Raw genomic sequence first — 20,633 nt, 5'->3', positions numbered from 1 at the left:
CTCAATTGCGTAAAACACCCGACTTTGCGCAATTCGCATTTGCAGCCAATAAAATTAGAAAAAAAGAAGAAAAAACACTGCAATCTTCTTAACTCATAATCCTGATCTGTTAATGGGTGGATTAGTCCAAATCATACCCTAAATATGAAATGCAAGAAGCATACTGACACCTGACATTTTGGGCAACTTGTTGGATTTCCAAAAGCATAGGCATTCCTTCAAGTCAGGTTTCTGTCGAGTTCCTCAAAACAATCTCCTCAGTCCATGTCTTGCTTTGGGTATAGGATGGGCTTCATGCCAAAATGTTGCCCCAAAATGCAATAGTCTTCTATGTCTTTATGATTAACACCACTCGCTGAAACTAAGGAGGCCAAACACTAAAAACAGCTGTACACCTATCCTTTCTTCACCAAACCTTAGCTCTGTGATGGCACTATGTATTCTGGTAGATAGTCTTCTCCTGGCTCCCAGATGCATCCATCAGACATCCAGATAGTGACATGATTTATCAGTCCAAAGAAACACTAATGCAATGTTTTACACCAGTCTAGTTCATGCTTGGTATTGCCCATAGTGATCACAGTAACTCGTGAAGCTCTCAGTTATTGTTCTGATGCTGTTTTTCCAACTCTGTAATGACCTCACTGTGATTTTCCATAATTTTCTGCTTCTTGTCTGAAGTATTGTTGCTCCTTGTTGAATCCATCTCACAATAATAGCACTGAGCTGGTGCAGATATAGGATTTACACTGTATGGACAAATTATTGGAAAGCCTGACATTTTTTTATTTCATTTTGGAACGTCAATTTGCTAATTATATTTAATTCACACATTCTTTATAGTATTACAGGATAGTTTGTTCAGATTGCAATATACTCCCAATATCCCAATTATTATTAATAATTCCGATTTGAACATATACTCCTAATATCCCATTTATTTGTAATAATCCCAATTTTTACATTTACAATTTTTTTACATATCTCAATGACTCTATAATCCTAATATCCCATTTCCTCTAAATAATCCTAAACTGACATATAATCCAAATATTCCAATTATTCTCAATAATCCAAATATTCACATATAATCCCAATGTGTCAAATTCCCAACATACAGTATACATTGTAAAAAAAGGAAAAAGCAAACACTGATTAAGCTTGAAACTGAAAAGCATGTAATTTTGTGCATATTAACTGGTTAAATATTTTAACCAGTTAATCCTTGATCATAACTGTATTGCACAGTTTGGGTTTTTAGGTAATTGGCGCCCTCTAGTGGCAAAATGACCGCCTTTGCGCTTCACCAAAAAAAATACTTTAAAATACTACAGCAGTTTAAAAAAAGAAGAGATTACATTGATATATGCTTTTGTTGCCAGAATTTCTAAATGCCTCAGCTTGGCTGCTCTGATCTTTACTTCCAAATTGAGACCATGTAAAGAAACCTGCACTGGATCATTTGCTCTCGACCGCTATCTCAAAAGACAGTTGTCCGATAGAAGTTCTGAGATAGAGTTGAAAACAGAGAAAAAGAGAAAGGATCTCTCTGACCCCTACTTTATTCCGGATTTGGTATTTCCGAGGACGTGCTCCAGCACCAGAATCCTGATCTACAAATTCTTCCAAATGACATTCTTCCATCACTTGGTGTGTTGATTCAGATGATCCTAAACACTGTCTAACACATAAATTGTCTGAGATCTACTGGCCATAGCATATGATTTACATGATTTTTACAACAGAGCTTTGATTGACCTCTTTTGCCATGTAAATGATCCACCTAGAAAACTCCAATGTCACCAGAATAGACGTTTGTGATCAATCAGATTAAAATCCTATACATTTTCAATTTTAATACATAACTACAGCAGTTTTCCATATATAGCACTAAGGAATGAGATTAAAATGAAGTGTAACTAGTATAATGTAATGATCAGATCCAGTCCAGGTGTTCCTGCAGGACAGCGTGACATGAAAACACTAAATGCTGAATAAACAAGCAATACAATAAGCAGGAAAAACATACAACCCAGGCACACATTGCAGTCAGATTGATCTCGACAAACTTAAATAAACTTATCTATAACAGTGGCCAGCAATATGACCTCAATGTTTTTGAATCTGCAAGCAAATATTCACAGGTTTAGCACATACAGTGTGTGTTCAATCCAATGTTGATGTGGTTTTTTATAAGGATATATAATAAGGTAGGGTTCAAAACGCACAAACATGTTAGTGTTTTTAAAAGGTGTTTATGAGAAGTCAGGGGGTGGGATTTAACAGTGGGCATTTCTCAGATCAGATCATATCTAGATCAGATCAACCTTGTTCTTGCACATTTTTACAAAGCAACAGTGATGAGGTTTAAAGTAGACGATTCATTCGCGTCTTCTTTTTTTGTTCGTGTCGATTTAACTGAACTCGACTCTGTAAAGAAACAATGGTGTTAACAGAAGGGTCTGGAGCTGAACTGGCTGACTGGACTGATCCTACACATGTCTCGGGTCAAACTATTACACCTTGAACTGCTTAGACTTTGTGGCCCCACAGATGCAAACCAGAGGTAAACTTTTGTTTATAGTTTTTTTTCATCCTTGTTTGTGATCAGGTATGCTATATTTAGTGCTCTGATTAATCTGTGGATCGATGCTGAAGATTAATATCTATTTTAATCCAAACTGAAATTCACAAATGCATCAGGGACAGTTTGTCATTACTGAATCAAACAGTTTATTACTATGTTCAGCAAGAAAAAAAAAGGAAGCCAAATTATGGTTTTAATAATATCAGTACTTCATGGAATATATTACATTAGTTGTTCTCTATTAGGTAGAAATGTCCCTTGCGCACTGCATCACTTATTACCATATTAATGGAATCAGCTTGAGATGACTGATTGAGCTGAAATTGGATAAACTGCACCCGATTCTCAGGGCGATCAATACAACGATCCACTAATTTTGGTCTGATTTTCAACTTCTGAGTTTAGATGAGCATCATATCCCTACTTTTGGCTGAAAGGAATGGACCTAGGTTGGTCTTCTTCTCTTGTATGTCATATTGTCCATTCTGAGATGCATTTCTGCTGACACACAGTCGCTCAGTTGTGAGACAACGAGTCTTCGTAGGCCCGTTGTAAGGCGAAAACGGGTTCACCCACACCAGAAAAATGGCCAAAGATCCCAATACTCGCTGTGTTATTACAGTAAAAAATGACGGTTTATTTACAGTGCTCAAGAGCTCAACAGCAGAATAGAAAAAGAAGCTATACACAAAGTAACAACAGTTGTGAAGAGTGGTTATAGAAGTTATTATAGACTTCCTGGCAGCTTCAATCAGTCTAACCAGTGACCTCTTTCATCAACAAGGCATTTGTGTAGAACTGGCTTTCATTGTTCTTGTAAAAATTCCCTGAGAGCAGCGATTTCTGGAATATTCCAATCTGTTACCAACATGTACGGCATAGTCAAAGTCACTGAGATCACATTTCCCCCATTTAAAGTTTGATGTTATTAAATGAAAGAAGTCTGATCTGCATGGGTTAATTGTGTGTTGCTTCCATGTGGTGTACGTCTTTCTTTTTTCTAGTTCCAGTTATACTGTATATACTGTCACATTAGTGTTATATTAAGGTTTTTTTTTATACAAAATGAATTCTTCAGTATCCTTAGTTTGTGTTCCAGCAACAGATTGAGACACAAAGGCATCGAATGGTGAATAAACAAACGAAGTAATGGCCGGGAGAAATCTGTTCAGGATCATGTGGCAAAGTCTAATACACTTATCATCTATATCAACAGCTAACAATACAATGTAATAACCCCAATGTTTTCAATCTGGAAAGAGCAAATATTGTTCGGTCGGTACAAAAAACCCCAAAGCTTATTGACAATATGCTTTTTTAATAAGGCCAGAAGATTTAATCAGCTCTCCAATAGGGTAGGGTTCATATTGCTCAGTCTGTTATGAGGTTTGCAAAACAAAAACTGTTTTTGAATTTGTCATTCCAGATATTAAAGTCATGACTCAAGACTGGAGCTGAGAAGGTCCACTTGGATGGAACTATGAATAGCTGCTTGGTGGTCTCTCTGAACGGATCGACCCGTACTCTCAACCCTCTTCCTAAGCAGGAGTTTTTTTACGGACCTTACATCGCAGCCGAACTAACGATATCCATTCTGTCTGCATCCGGAAATCTATTGGTTTGCATTGCAGTGGGACGCAACAAGAAGCTCCGAACTGTTACCAACTACTTCTTGGTCTCTTTGGCAGCAGCTGATTTCTTCGTCGGCACCCTGGCGATTCCGTGTGCTATAATGAGCGACCTGGGTTTCCCTCACAATAATATCGACCTCTGCACTGCTATTGTGTTCATGCTTATTATGCTAACTCAGACCTCCGTCTTCAGCCTGCTAGCAATAGCTATCGAGCGCTACGTGGCGATCCTTTTTCCGTTCCACTACCAGAGTCTCTTGAAGCCACGCAACGCTAGGCTAGTCATAGTGCTAACCTGGCTTCTCTCTTTCCTTTTGAGCTTAGTGCCACTGCAAGGCTTTCAGAACCGATTCAGACATATTACCTACTGCTTTTTTCCTTGTGTGGTCGACATGACCTTCATGGTGTACTTTAACTTCTTCGGTTGTGTTTTGATTCCGCTGTTGGTGATGTTTTTCATTTACGCTCACATCTTTATAACCGTGAGGAGGCAGGTGAGGCGCATCGCAGCGGTGCACAACGCGCTGGAAGTGCAAACCAGGCAAACTTCGGCCATGCGACGCGAGGCAAAGAAGGCCACCTCGATTTTTCTGATCATCTTCCTTTTCGTTTTGTGCTGGATGCCAATTCACGTTCTGAATTGCTTAGAGCAGTTCTGTCCACAGTGCACAGTCCCGTTACCTATCATATTGACAGCTGTTATCCTTTCGCATGCCAATTCGGCTATTAACCCGCTGCTCTATGCTTACAGAATGAAATCGTTCCGTCAGGCTTTCAAAGGCATGTTCTTTTGCTGTCGATCTACTCCTACAATCTTGGATACCACTGACAGCAATGGAACTTCAAAAAAAAACATGAATGTGAGATAAATTGGGCACTGAATGAGAACTACTGAGGGACTAATATGAAAAGTTTCCTTGAGACAAATTCTGGTTTTCAGTCTGTACTCATTGTGCTGTGTGACAAAGTAAGTTTAATATGAACATGTAGTGATCCATACGAACTGCATGGTTATGGTCTATACCAGGGGGTCTTCAACTAAAATTGCCTGAGGTTCAGTAAATGCACCCTCCTCGCTAGCTGAGGTCAGTTATATACCTAAAAACATGAATTGATGTTTTTTGCCAGACTAAAGAAATGAGTGTGGACAACATTTTTTATTGGACACATTATAAATTAATAAATGAAATAAAAGATAAAAGAAAAGAGCTAAAGTGCTTTTGTTTCTGAACTGAGATTACAGATCATAAGTAATGAACCTCACTGGGTCAAAAAAACAAAACAAAAATCTACATTTTTAACTTCCCACTTTTTGTCTCTACCTAACTAAATGTATCTAATGTTTACCATTGCTGTCTTCTATGCTTCAAGTTGCATTGGTAAAATAACGTCCGCAATATGATTCAAAAACACAAACAGACAAGTTCCAGTGTTGGAAAAATTAAAGCGTGCAAGAAACACTTCATCGTTACTTTATGTCCATAAAAATGTAAAATAACCTCCAATGAAAATGTAATAAAATCTGTAAAGGGATTGTTGTGTTTTCTTCAAATCAGCTGTATTCTCAGTGAACACTCATACGCTCGTTGCTGGGCTGTGAGAGAGCGAGTGTGAGAGAGAACCCATGTAGATCGCTCGTACTGGGCTTTGAGCTCATTTATTTATTCATTTTATTTGACGTTTCTTCAAAATGTTTAGTTTCGTAATGGCGTTTCCACTTTTGACAACCGCAACAGACTCCGAGCTTTTCAGCATCGACTTTCCTTATTTTTGAGAATTGCATTGTTTTTCACTCACTGAAAGTTTCATGCACACGCAACTGCACGTCTGAACGTAGCAACAGTGAGCATATGCTAACTGTAGTAGCGACCCGTGGTGCCGTACGACCCAAACACCTCTAATTAAACTCACCTTGATGTATCTAAGTGTGATTTGAAATCAGATTTCAATTAGCCTACAATTTTGGCATATATTTATTTCATTATGTGAAAAGCCCCATTGTCTATACTGTACTTTTATATGCTTATTTTGGGAAATATAATCAATGAAATTCCATACAATAGGCTGTGGAACTACGATGCCTAGCCCAAAGATGCCTAAACATATTCCAGCATGACAAAGTGGTCCGTAAAGATATGTTTTTTGTTGTGGCGTGATAGCTGGTGTGACCTGCATATCGCCTTGACCACCTCACCCGAACACCTTTGGGAGATTCAGTTCAGTTCCCAAAACTCTTGTACTTTTTATAGGAGAATTTTATTATTTAATTCAATGTGGCCTTCGAGCAAGAATAGAAAACATGCTTTGGTTAGAAACTGGACAAAAAATTTAAACAAATCTGTTTTATTTGATGGATCTATTTCTCTATATTGTCCTAATCTGTGCAAAATGCAGAATGTCTTTTTATATGAGCTTACTCAGTAATATTAGAATCCATGATGCATGTGACTGAGACCAGAACATGATGTTTTTCCAATAGATAGAGTTCCACATTTTGCTAGTTGTTGTTATCATGTTTTCGTATACTTTTCATTCCTGTTTTGAATCTGAGACTTAACCAGAGGTGGGAAGTAACGGAGTACAAATACTTCTTTACTGTACTTAAGTAGATTTTTTTGGTATCAGTACTTTACTCCACTATTTATTTTATAACTTTTTACTTTTACTCATTACATTTTTACACAAATATCTGTACTTTTTACTTCTTACATTTTCAAAACCGGCTCGTTACTTTAGTTTTAATCCATTGATTTGGTGAAATATTTTTTTTATTTTCACTGTGCGCCGATTTCAGCCGAACAACCGATTTCCTGTCATTGCGTGTCTTTTTCAATCCACTGGTGTATAAAGTCCTGACTCTCACTCACCACAGATGTAGACTAGTTTACGGAGCTAAGAATCAGCAGGCAGAAGGCAGTAAGAAGTTTGGGGTTAATGTGGATGAGACAGAGGGAGTCAGTGATGTAAACATGACTGAGAACAGACACATTCCTGATCATCATCATCTTTTCTCTGCTTGTGTTCTATATGTGAATCTTCAGCCTGGATACATTCATTAGGTTACAACATTTTTAATTCGTTTTGTATTAATATGTATATATATATATGTATATTTGGCTGTCAAAATTTAAATTATTGTAAACGGCACTAAATTTTATTAACACTATCAATTCAGCGCGCATTTCTGTTTCACCATTTTTATAGAAAATGTAAATACATAAATAAATAACTAAATAAAAAAGAGGCGCAATTAAAACATTCGGCAAAAAATACGTTTATCCACGACGTCCTTTCTTAGATATAAAATAAATAAATAAACTCCAGATAAAAATATTTTTAATCAGTAAACTTTTGTTTTATTTTTGCGCCAAGTCTCAAATCAAACACCAAATCCGCCATGTTTTACACAATTAACCCTCTAGGTGGCGTTTTGTGGGTTTTTCCCTCATAATGGCGACACAAACTTAAATTACTGTCTTTATTGATCGTACAGATAAAAACAATACATCATTCAAATCTGTAAAATGTCTATAATTTTCTATATATAAGCTTCCTGACTTGACTTGAAGAGGTGCAGTTTCTCCGGTGTCACTTCATTAACTGTCCGTGTGGAAACATAGCAAAGGCTCTTAATGATGTCCACACATCTCTGCACTGATATAGCCTTTATATTTAATCACTGTACATATGCTTACATACATATCACATGCTGTAAATATGATACATGTTTAACACCTCCAAGCTGCCAGTTTTGGGCACCTGAGCAAGCACTTAACTCACTACTGCTCATTTAGTAAATGAGATCATTAAGAGTCGCTCGGGATAAATACTTCCAACAGGAAGTGGCTATATCTCGCTATCTTTGTCTCTCTATTTTCTCTATCTAATTGTCTCTGTGTCTCTTTTAGTAAATGTCTCTGTCTCACTGTAAATGTCTCTCTCTTGCTGTCTCTCTATTTGTTTCTCACTCTTTCTAAAGCTGTGTCTGTGTCTCTTTGTCTTTGTCTCTGTCTTTCCTGCTTATTTACATGTCTAACAAAGTTTTGAGTTTTCAAAGTAATGTCATTAGCGATCTATGATGAAAGACTTTCCTGGTTCGATTCTTACCTCTAGTTTCATATTGAACATTATAAGAAGTTTTTAAAAACAGAACAACAAAAGGTCATTAAAATTGGTTGCTGGTAAATCATGGTATATCAGTGGTGCAGGTGTTGGAGATGTGGTTCTTGTACCTGAGTCAGTTCTCATAGACTTCAAATAACTGAGAGAATGAACAGGAAGGAGAAGTTTTGACCCTCTACCATCATGATCTAAGAGAAAACAGTGGTCGCTTAACTATAGAAAAACCAAGAGTCCAATAAGCAAAGCCTTGTTTGTCACCCCTCTGGTAGTGTAGTGGTTAGTAATGTGACCTCTGCTATCTGACTCACCCGGTTCAATTCCTACCCCTTAGCTATCCTTTAAATTGTTTAAAAAGTTTTATAAAAGAACCAAAAAAGGTCCTAAAAATCAGGTTCATGCAGGAGATCCTGTGGCTCAATTGGAAGAGCTTTGCCTCTGGGTTGAGAGGTTGCTGGTTCAAACCCCAGCCAGGGCTCAAAGTTAAGAGTGTGGAAGGTGTCAGAAATGGCTGCGTGGAAGGTTGGATGTGGACAGTTTCAGAGGGCGTATCCTGAACCGGGGGGGCAATATTCAGGCGTCTGCCCCCCTGGCATCAGAGAAGCTGAAAACAGGGGGTTATGAAGCAAAAACATCCAAAAAAAGTTTCAACATAGGCTCCTGGTAAAAATTTATTTAATTAAAAGCCTTTTTCCCCATAAATGCAAAATATCTATTTATGCTAAGGCTGTAACCACATCAAGTCTTCACAACCTTTGTTCACAGGCACCCACTCCATTGCTCACCACACACTAATTTCCACACAACTTACCCAGTATGGGGACAAGCCAGATTTGAACCAGCAACCTCTGAGCTCAGAGGCAAGGCTTTTACCACAAAGCCATCAAGTCCCACAACTCACCTTCTTTTTTGGGGTTTATCCTTCGTTTCATGCTTCAAAGCAAGAAATTCAGACCAGAAAGAAACACAGAAAGCAGGATTCGAACCCTGAACCCCACCAACAGCAAAATACCAGTCTTAACCCACTGAACCATCAGGAAGGACAGGCTGTGTTAATTGTTAGAGCAGGTCTATCTTTTCTTTCAAACCATCAACACAAGAATATAATGCTAAAGACAGACTTAGGAAGCAAATCCATATCGTGACTAGCAGGGACAATGCAGGATTTGAACCCAGATTCACGCCATTAGCGAGGCACCAGCATTAACCCACTGAACCATCAGGAAGGACAAGCTGGGAAGCTTGTTTAGAGCAGGTCTATCTTTCTTTTTAACCCATCAAAACAAGAATATGAAGATGTGGAATCAGGAATTTAACCTACCTCATGACTAGCAGACAGAAAGCCAGGATTGAACCCTGACCACCAACATTAGCAAAGTACCAGCCTTAACCCACTAAGCCATCAGGAAAAAACAGGATGGGAAGCTCGATTAGAGCAGGTCTATCTTTCTTTTCCAACCATCAACACAAGAATTTAACGCTAAAGAAAGATGTAGGAAGCGAATACAGATGTAAGTAGCACAAGTTGAAACCACATTGTACATCGGTGAGGACGGGCTAGGAAGCTTGTTTATAGCACGTCTATCTTTCTTTTCAAACCATTAAAAACAAAAATAAATCGCTAAAGAAAACATAGGAAGTGAATCCTGATCGGGACTGGCAGGCAGAAAGCAGGATTCGAACCCTGAACCCCACCAAAAGCACAACACCTGATTTAACCCACTGGACTATCAGAGAAGACAGGCCTGGAAGTTTGTTTAGAGCAGGTCTATCTACCTTTAAACCATCAACACAAGAATATAAAGCTAAAGAAAGATTTAAGAAGCAGGAACATAATCGACATCGCAACTAGCAGGATTCAAACCCTGATCCTTACCATCAGCGAGGCACCAGCCTTAATCCGATGAACCATGGAAGGGATCAGACTGGGATGCATGTTTAGATGAGGCACAAGCCTTAAACCACTGAGCGACCACTGCTGAAAAGTATGTGTGCTTTTTGGAGGGTTCATACTTTGTTTCATGCCAGCGCAGTAAGAAAGAAGGCATGTAGGACTGGCTTTGAAACCTTATCACCAGCGTGGACTATATTAAGGACCATGTTCAGGCACAAGCCTTAACCCACTGAGCTACCACAGAAGTGCTTTTTTTTCTTTTTTTATTGGGGTTATCTTTCATTAAAGACCAGGAAATTAAGAAATTAATCCAACACAAAAAGGACAGAATTTTCAGAGTGGACAAGGTCCAGAAGTTTTATTTACCAACACAGCAACCAGCTCGACCAGGAATCAAACTCTCAAACTCATCCTCGAGGGGACCCTGACATTAACCCACTAGGCTATCACATCCATCCATCCAACCATTCATCTATCTATCCATCTATCTATCTATCTATCTATCTATCTATCTATCTATCTATCTATCTATCTATCTATCTATCTATCTATCTATCTATCTATATGATGTGAGGTCCAGTTAACAGCTAAAACAGGTAGAAGTAATAACTACTTTTTACTTAAGTACATGTCTGAGCCAAAACTTCTTTACTTTCACTTGAGTAAAAAAGTATAATCAGTACTTCAACTTTTACCCGAGTATTTTTAAACATGAGGATCTGTACTTCTACTTAAGTAAAGGATGTGTGTACTTTTGCCACCTCTGGACTTAACTTCTTGTTTTGAGATTTTATCAAAGATAAATGTAGAGTTGTGATTCCTGTAGGTTGAGGAGGCTGGGCTTAACCCCAGGCCTAGTTCTGTAGACCAGGTTCTAGTTCTCCTACTATTGTAAATAAATGAACTGTTACTGATTCTTATGCTTATATTTGGAATATTTCAACAAAATAAATTTAACGAGCAATAAGACAACCAATGTGTGAATAGAGGAAGCCATATATATATATATATATATGTGTGTGTGTGGGTGTGTGGATGTGTGTTAATGTGCTACACCTGTGTGCTTTCTATGAGAAAATACATATGAGATTCCAAAGAAATGGTTTTGTTGATGGTTCCAGACACAAATGTAGATCCTTCCTGCATTTCCAGGTCGCGAGGAAAGTTCCAGAGGCAAATGTGAAGGGTTTTGGAAACAATTACCTGAAGGTTTTGTTGGGCCTCAAATGAGTTTCACAGAACCGGGCAGGAAGATTAAAAAATAAGTTTCCTTTTTTACATTATATATAAATTTATTACAAAAATCTACCACTCACCACTTTTCAAGGGTTGAGATTCACCACTTCTCTTTCCTCAAAGTCATTCTTTTTTAAGGCCATGCCTCTTATTTCTGGGTCTGTGGGCTTAACCGACTGCAAAATTGAGGCTGACAGTGCAGTGCTACTTTTTTAGGAGGTTTATATTCCATTTTATACCTTTCTAAACTATGGATAAAGATAGACAGAAGGATTGACGTCTGTAAAACCTGGGCTTCGAACCAGGACAAACACCTTCCACATGGCACAACCTACTGAGCCAATCCAGCTGACACATTGCTTAATTTTCTTTTTATAATAACACTGTTGGGAGGAAAAAAAGACATCTTTGCAGCTGCAACACCTGAATCAAGACTCAAACCGCAATCATTATGCTCGGAGAAACTCAGCATTGTATTAAACCACTGAGCTGTTGAGATCCTGCTTTGCTTCACGTTGTTTAGGTTTCATTTTATTGACAAAGACCTGTTAAGCATGAATGAGTGAAGACACATCTGAGATCAAAGAACATGGACTGGATATTGGCAGGGTTCTGGGGTGTGGCTCTATCACTATTCATTATAGACTGTTTAAGAAGAATCATTTCACTGTGAAACAACATGGGTCAATGATAACAGTCTCACCTTTCATCCCAAACCAGACTTTCTTGAACCTTTTGTTCTGCCTGTATTTTCAGCTCTAACACACCCTGGCACCTACTTTTTCCCAGACTTGAAACACATACCTGAGACAGGTATGAACTCAGGACCACGCCTGAAACAGATATAGATATTAAACCCAGAGAGCCACCAGGAATGATAAGCAGCTCATTTTACAACTCTACCTGCAGTATTTAACATAAAACTTGGTTAGCACTAGATTTTTTTTCTTCCATGGTAAAGCTCTTCCATCAATGAATTCACTGGTCCATGGAGCAACTGATCAGATTTTCCTCCACCCTCTTTTTTATCATATAAGACAGCTGAAAGAGGTACAAACTGAGGTCTATCTCTCACTTTATCTGTTCATGTCCTGTGGTCATACAGTGACATTGATTCATAAAGAAAGAACCCTTGACATCTTCTTAACCAGGATTTGAACAACAAACAGCAAACCCAGAGAAACACCATCCTTAACACATTGAGCTATTATGGCAAGAGGGTTTTTCTCCTTTTTTAGGGGATTCATCTTTCCAGCAGAAAGAGAATTTTTGGCTAAAGAATGAGACAGGAAGAGAAGGTTTAACCTCACCTGATCCAGGACCAACAGTCAGAAAAGCACCAAGCTTAACCAATTGAGCTCCTGGGCTGATAACTTGGCTAGTTTATTTATGAGGGTATATCTGAACACTAAATGGAGGAAAGCAGGGTTGTGGAGTGTTTCATGAAAAACTGTTTGAATCAAAGCAGAGAAATATACTATGTGCCTTGACTCAGTCATTATGCTTTCCCCATACAGCTCACTGTAGACTGATTGTCTTTAGTTTTCAGGAATTCACAGACTAATCTGTAGTCTTCATACCTATGACAGGAATAAACTGAGGTTCACACCTGACAATGAACCAAAAAAAAACACTCCTTACCTGTTAGTGGGATTTCTGGGCGTGGTGACTTCCACACAGTCTGTCTATTCGTGGTGATATAGTGGTACATAGTGAATCATGAATCATGCAACGTGTCCAAATTATCGCCGCTGCTACTTTCTTTACGTGCCCATTTATTCCAGTCTGGCTGCCACTCATAGCTCTGGCACCATCGCTACATAGCGCCACACACTTCTGCCACGAAATATTGTGTTATTTGAAAAAGTCATCAATGGCTGAAAGGATCTCGGCACCAGTAGTTCGCCCTGGCAGCGGTTTGCAAAAGAGAAATTCCTCGCACATTTCACAACAGAGGTGACAAAAGTACACACATCCTTTACTTAAGTAGAAGTACAGATACTCATGTTTTGAAATACTCGGGTAAAAGTTGAAGTACTGATTTTTTTTTTTTACTCAAGTGAAAGTAAAGAAGTTTTGGCTCTGACATGTACTTAAGTAAAAAGTAGTTATTACTTCCACCTGTTTTAGCTGTTAACTGGACCTCACATCATGTTAGCTAGATAGATGTGATAGCCTAGTGGGTTAATGTCAGGGTCCCCATGAGGATGAGTTTGAGAGTTTGATTCCTGGTCGAGCTGGTTGCTGTGTTGATAAATAAAACTTCTGGACCTTGTCCACTCTGAAAACATTTCAATTCTGTGTTTGATTAATTTCTTGATTTCCTGGTCTTTAATGAAAGATAACCCCACCAAAAAAAAAAGCACTTCTGTGGGTTAAGGCTTGTGCCTGAACATGGTCCTTAATATAGTCCACGCTGGTGATAAGGTTTCAAAGCCAGTCCTACATGCCTTCTTTCTTACTGCACTGGCATGAAACAAAGTATGAACCCTCCAAAAAAGCACAAGCAGTGGTTGCTCAGTGGTTTAAGGCTTGTGCCTCATCTAAACATGCATCCCAATCTGATCTCTTCCATGGTTCAGTGGGTTACGGTTGGTGTCTCACTGAAGTCCTAGACTTAACACTCGACACATACTCATTCCACCATCATTTATTATTATTATTTATACTCTACCATACTACACCGTTTACATGCTGTTTTTTGCACCTTTACTGTTTTTTATTACACTATACTGTTATTATACTACACTGTTTACATGCTGTCTTTTGCACCTCTTGACTGCTGCTGTTTTTTGCACTACATTGTGTCTGTTTATATTCAGTCCCGGGTATAGTTTTTACAGTTCTCCTCATACAGTACTGTATATTCAGAGTATACAGGAGCTTTACTAGTTGGCGCTATCTCAGGTTTTTGTCTTGTCTTGTGTTGTCTTGTGTTTTCTGTCTGCACTGTCTGTCTGTATTGTTTTTCTGTCTGCACTGTTTGCACTAGGTTGCACTCGATGCACTTCATGTAGCTTGTTGTTGTTTAGTGTAGCTCCAGGGTTCCAGAGGAACGTTGTCTCGTTTTTACTGTGTACTGTGTACCACTGTGCATAGTAGAGATGACAATAAAAGCCTCTTGACTTGACTTGATATTAAGGATCAGGGTTTGAATCCTGCTAGTTGCGATGTAGGTTATGTTCCTGCTTCCTAAATCTTTCTTTAGCTTTATATTCTTGTGTTGATGGTTTAAAGGTAGATAGACCTGCTCTAAACAAACTTCCTGGCCTGTCTTCTCTGATGGTCCAGTGGGTTAAATCACGTGTTCTGCTTTTGGTGGGGTTCAGGGTTCGAATCCTGCTTTCTGCCTGCCAGTCACGATCAGGATTCACTTCCTACATTTTTCTTTAGCGATATATTTTTGTTTTTAATGGGTTAAAAAGAAAGATACACCTGCTCTAAACAAGCTTCCTAGCCTGTCCTCACCGATGGTTCAATGGATTAACATTGGTATCTCGCTGGTGGTGGGGATCTTGGTTTGAATCCTGCTATTTTCCTGCTATTTACAATGTGGGTTCAACTTGTGCTACTTACATCTGTATTCGCTTCCTAAATTCTTGTGTTGACGGTTTGAAAAGAAAGATAGACCTGCTCTAATCAAGCATCCCCTTCTGTTTTTTCCTGATGGCTTAGTGGGTTAAGGCTGGTACTTTGCTAATGTTGGTGGTCAGGGTTCAAACCTGGCTTTCTGTCTGGTAGTCATGAGGTAGGTTAAATTCCTGATACCTACATCTTCATATTCTTGTTTTGATGGGTTAAAAAGAAAGATAGACCTGCTCTAAACAAGCCTCTCAGCTTGTCCTTCCTGATGGTTCAGTGGGTTAATGCTGGTGCCTCGCTAATGGTGTGAATCAGGGTTTAAATCCTGCGTTGTCCCTGCTAGTCATGGTATGGGTTTGCTTCTTAAGTCTGTCTTTAGCATTATATTCTTGTGTTGATGGTTTGAAAGAAAAGATAGACCTGCTCTAACAATTGGTATAGCCTGTCCTTCCTGATGGTTCAGTGGGTTAAGATGGGTGTTTTGCTGTTGGTGGGGTTCAGGGTTTGAATCCTGCTTTCTGTGTTTCTTTCTGCTCTGAATTTCTTGCTTTTGAAACAAAGGTGAGTTGTGGGACTTGATGGCTTTGTGGTAAAAGCCTTGCCTCTGAGCTCAGAGGTTGCTGGTTCAAATCTGGCTTGTCCCCACACTGGGTAAGTTGTGTGGAAATTAGTGTGTGGTGAGCAATGATGTGGGTGACTGTGAACACCTGCTGGGTTACAGCCTTAGAATAAATGTTTTGCATGTAGGGGCAAACAATTTGTTAATTAAAATTTTCTCCGGAGCCTATGTTGAAACTTTTTTGGATGTTTTTGCTTCATAACCCCCTGTTTTCAGCTTCTCAGACGCCAGGGGGGCAGACGCCTGAATATTGCCCCCCTGGTTTAGGATACGCCCTCTGAAACCGTCCACATCCGACCTTCCACGCAACCATTTCTGACACCTTCCTTACTATGGTCACTGGAACCTTCCACACTCTTAACTTTGAGCCCTGGCTGGGGTTTGAACCAGCAACCTCTCAACCCAGAGGCAAAGCTCTTCCAATTGAGCCACAGGATCTCCTGCATGAACCTGATTTTTAGGACCTTTTTTGGTTCTTTTATAAAACTTTTTAAACAATTTAAAGGATAGCTAAGGGGTAGGAATTGAACCAGGTGAGTCAGATAGCAGAGGCCATATTACTAACCACTACACTACCAGAGGGGTGACAAACAAGGCTTTGCTTATTGGACTCTTGGTTTTTCTATAGTTAAGAGACCACTGTTTTCTCTTAGATCATGATGGTAGAGGGTCAAAACTTCTCCTTCCTGTTCATTCTCTCAGTTACTCGAAGTCTATGAGAACTGACTCAGGTATAAGAACCACATCTCCAACACCTGCACCACTGATATACCATGATTTACCAGCAATCAATTTTAATGACCTTTCATTGTTCTGTTTTTAAAAACTTCTTATAATGTTCAATATGAAACTAGAGGTAAGAATCAAACCAGGAAAGTCTTTCATCATAGATCGCTAATGGCATTACTTTCAAAACTCAAAACTTTGTTAGACATGTAAATAAGCAGGAAAGACAGAGACAAAGACAAAGAGACACAGACACAGCTTTAGAAAGAGTGAGAAACAAATAGAGAGACAGCAAGAGAGAGACATATACAGTGAGACAAAGACATTTACTAAAAGAGACACAGAGACAATTAGATAGAGAAAAAATAGAGAGACAAAGATAGCGAGATATAGCCACTTCCTGTTGGAAGTGTTTATCCCGAGCGACTCTTAATGATCTCATTTACTAAATGAGCAGTAGTGAGTTAAGTGCTTGCTCAGGTGCCCAAAACTGGCAGCTTGGAGGTGTTAAACATGTATCATATTTACAGCATGTGATATGTATGTAAGCATATGTACAGTGATTAAATATAAAGGCTATATCAGTGCAGAGACGTGTGGACATCATTAAGAGCCTTTGCTATGTTTCCACACGGACAGTTAATGAGGTGATACCGGAGAAACTGCGACCCTTCAAGTCAAGTCAGGAAGCTTATATATAGAAAATTATAGACATTTTACAGATTTGAATGATGTATTGTTTTTATCTGTATGATCAATAAAGACAGTAATTTAAGTTTGTGTCACCATTATGAGGGAAAACGCCACAAAACGCCACCTAGAGGGTTAATTGTGTAAAACATGGCGGATTTGGTGTTTGATTTGAGACTTGGCGCAGAAATAAAACAAAAGTTTACAGATTAAAAATATTTTTATCTGGAGATTATTTATTTATTTTAGATCTAAGTAAAGAAAGGATAACGTCGTGGATAAACGTATTTTTTGCCAGTTAATTATTTATGTATTTAAATTTTTTAAAAATGGTGAAACAGAAATGCGCGTTGAATTGATAGCGCGTTAATAGCATTTCGTGCCGTTTGATTTTAGATATTTTCATTAAATTCAGTTTTCCCACTAATGTGCAAATATTCTGGAAATATTTGGAAAAATAAATTATAAAAAAAAAGTGATTTTTAATAGTGAAATTATGTAGGCTGTCACGGACCACATGCAATGCCGCCGCGGACCACCAGTTGAAAACCCCTGGCGTAAAGCCTTCAGGATTTCTTTAATATTTCTTTCAGGCAGTATGTAGGCTTTCATCACCTTGTGGAGAATAATATAGGGGAACATAGATAAAGAAATTCATCTTTATTTTATATTCTGTCTGGTTTTGTGAAACAGCCCTTCATTCTCTTACAACCTTCAATTTTATCATGTTCAGCCTCTGCACATTCTAACCTTGCTTTTATTCAGTTATGCTTTATCTTCACAAACCCTTCTCCATGAAACAAAGCATGCATGAGTGCAAGGGTTTTTTTGTACTTTTGTTTGAGGAATTGCAAACTCCAATGCCATTCTGCTTTTCTATATCTGCCACATTTTATTTCCCCACTCCAGGCAACCAACTTGGAGACTGGTTTTGAACCAACAACCTCTTAGCTCAGCAGTAAGGCTTTTACCACAACACCACCAAGACCTACTTAAGTGAGCTCATTTTTGGGAGGGTTTATATTTTATTTAATAATAAGTGCGCATGATATTATTGTGAAAGAAAGACAGTAGTTGAAAGAAACTTCCATCAAATGAACCAGGAATCAGGTATTTGCTCAGGTGAATTCAGTTCCAATGCGCCATAGTCCAGATGGAATTGCATGGTTTTAAAGTGTTGAATGGGAGCCATGTCTGTTCAGTTTTCCTTTCACCCGGAATAAATCTCATAAAAGTCCAATTTGGCATTTGTCCTCTTTCATCATTCAGTCTAATTTTTGTGTGCATAGAAACAAAAGGAACATGCATGTGTCATGGTGGTTTCAATGATATTCTGTACTATCAATAAATGCTGAATATTTTATTGATTATTTTTCAATCTATAATATTTGAGCCTAAATGATTTCTTCGTTTGAACAAAGTCGTGGATCATTTATGTGGTTGTTTGCAAATGCATATTTGATTTATTATTATTTATTTATTTTTATTAAAGATGTGTATGCAAGCCTGTTTATACTGGGCAATGGATTCCACTGTTCCACTCTTCTCTTTAAGAGCTTAAATAGAACTTCTTCAGAATATGTTTATTGTCAGTGTGTCTCGACTTTTGGGCATCAATGGACTAATAAATGTATAATGTAGCTTCCAATACAGACATATGGATTGAAACTGTATGACTGCACCTCGAAAAACTAATTTTTACGAACCATATGAAAAAAATTTCCAAACAATTTTTTTTTAAATCGTGTATTCAATACAGTCTGGAGTCTTTCATGGTATTTGTGATGCATATATACTCTTTAACCAGCTGGTGGCGCTAGTATGATGATTTCGCAATCACAATCAGACTAATGGAAGTTTTTCTAGGACCAGCCAAGTCAGTAATATTTTTTTTTAAATCCTCTCTCTCTCTCTCTCTCTCTCTCTCTCTCTCTCACCTAGAGCTCATTTGATATTTACATATAAAACTGTTTTTATGTAAACTTATTAACACATGTAAGAACTTTTAGCTTATACAGATGTCTATAAAGAGGACAGAAACTAGATAGATAGATAGATAGATAGATAGATAGATAGATAGATAGATAGATAGATAGATAGATAGATAGATAGATAGATAGAATTTAAATTTAAGAAAAGAAAGTACAAAGATAAATGAAAAAAGGCAACAAAGGAGAAAAAACTGGAAAGAAAAAACTTGAAAAAATAAAAAGATAAAAAAATTAAAAAAAAAAAACAAGAAAGAAAGAAAACAGGAAAAAGAAAGGAAATAAATAAACATAAGAACACTTGTGAAAAGGGTGAAGTGAAACAGAGGTCAGAGTTCAGTTTTATCTTTCTTGGTGACCACATCACTAGAGTATCTTACCAAAGCAAGGACACTCTTTACATTTCAGCAACACTTTAGTAGATCTTCTCAAGGGACAACACTATAGAAATAAAACATTTAAATATTTAGAGTATTAGTCATTATAGCCAGTAGCATTATTGTCTAAATAACTGGCAACAAAAGTGAGTACACCCAAAGTGATAACAGCTGTATATCATTTATAAATGCAAATCCACATGTTCATGTTTTTGTCTGCTTGACAGGACCATACAAATGTGTGTATCTTGTATTAGAGCAGTTAAAATTTAGTGATTTGAATACAATTCTCTCATACTGACCACTGGATGTTCACCATGGCACCTCATTGTAAAGACTCTCTGAGGATTTGAGAATTAGAATTGTTGCTCTCCACAAAGATGTCTGAAGCTATAAGATCAGTAACACCCTGAAACTGAGTTAAAGTACAGTGGCCAGGGTCATTCAGAGGTTTTCAAAGACGGGTTCCACTCGGAACGGACCTCGCAAGTCTGTTTGCTGAAGACAATCTATCCAAGAGCATGAATTACTGGAACCATGTCCTGTGTTCTGATGAGATTAAGATAGTTTGGCTCAGATGGTGTCCAGCATATGTGGCGACACCCTGGTGAGGAGCACCAGCAAAATTGTGTCTTGCCTACAGTAAAGCATGGTGGTGGTAGCATCATGGTCCGTGGCTGCATGAGTGCTGCTGGTACTGGGGAGCTGCGATTCATTGAGGGAAACATGGACTTCAACATGTACCATGATATTTTAAAGCAGAACATGATGCCCTGCCTTCAGAAACTGCGCTGAAAGGCAGAATAAAATAACGACCCTAAACACACCGCCAAATTGACGATCTGTGATGACATTATGAAGAAGTGGAAGAGGATCCCAGCAACAACCTGTCCAGCTCTGGTGAATTCCATGCCCAGGAGGATTAAGGCAGTGCTACCTAACAATGGTGCTCACAAAATATGGACGCTTTGGACACAGTTTTGACATGTTCACTTGGTGTACTCACTTTTGTTGCCAGCTATTTTGACACTAATGGCTGTATGTTGAGTTATTTTGAGAGGACAAACAAACAAATGTGCAGCTAAACAAGCACCCTCACTTTTGTTGAATATTGTATTCGCACGACAAAAGAAAATCTTCTTAATAACGTTCTTGGAGGGAAAAAAAGCATCTTGAGCCTCAAC

The 20,633-nt window shown here is 38.3% G+C and overlaps 1 protein-coding gene across 1 annotated transcript; it reads left to right on the top strand.

The window, feature by feature from the left end:
• Window positions 1-4,067: 4,067 nt before the first annotated feature.
• Window positions 4,068-5,087, top strand: LOC124390053 (adenosine receptor A2b-like). The gene has a single exon (XM_046855739.1). It carries the CDS (start codon window positions 4,068-4,070, stop codon window positions 5,085-5,087), a length of 1,020 nt encoding a protein of 339 aa, XP_046711695.1.
• Window positions 5,088-20,633: the final 15,546 nt, after the last annotated feature.

The sequence above is a fragment of the Silurus meridionalis genome, chromosome 8, assembly GCF_014805685.1.
Source record: "Silurus meridionalis isolate SWU-2019-XX chromosome 8, ASM1480568v1, whole genome shotgun sequence".
In the NCBI taxonomy this organism is placed as follows: Eukaryota; Metazoa; Chordata; class Actinopteri; order Siluriformes; family Siluridae; genus Silurus; species Silurus meridionalis.
This window is presented reverse-complemented; position numbering and strand designations above follow the sequence as displayed.

What these genes read in the sequence shown, in the direction of transcription:
- LOC124390053 (XM_046855739.1), top strand. Translation starts at nt 4,068, where the DNA reads ATGAATAGCTGCTTGGTGGTCTCTCTGAACGGATCGACCCGTACTCTC.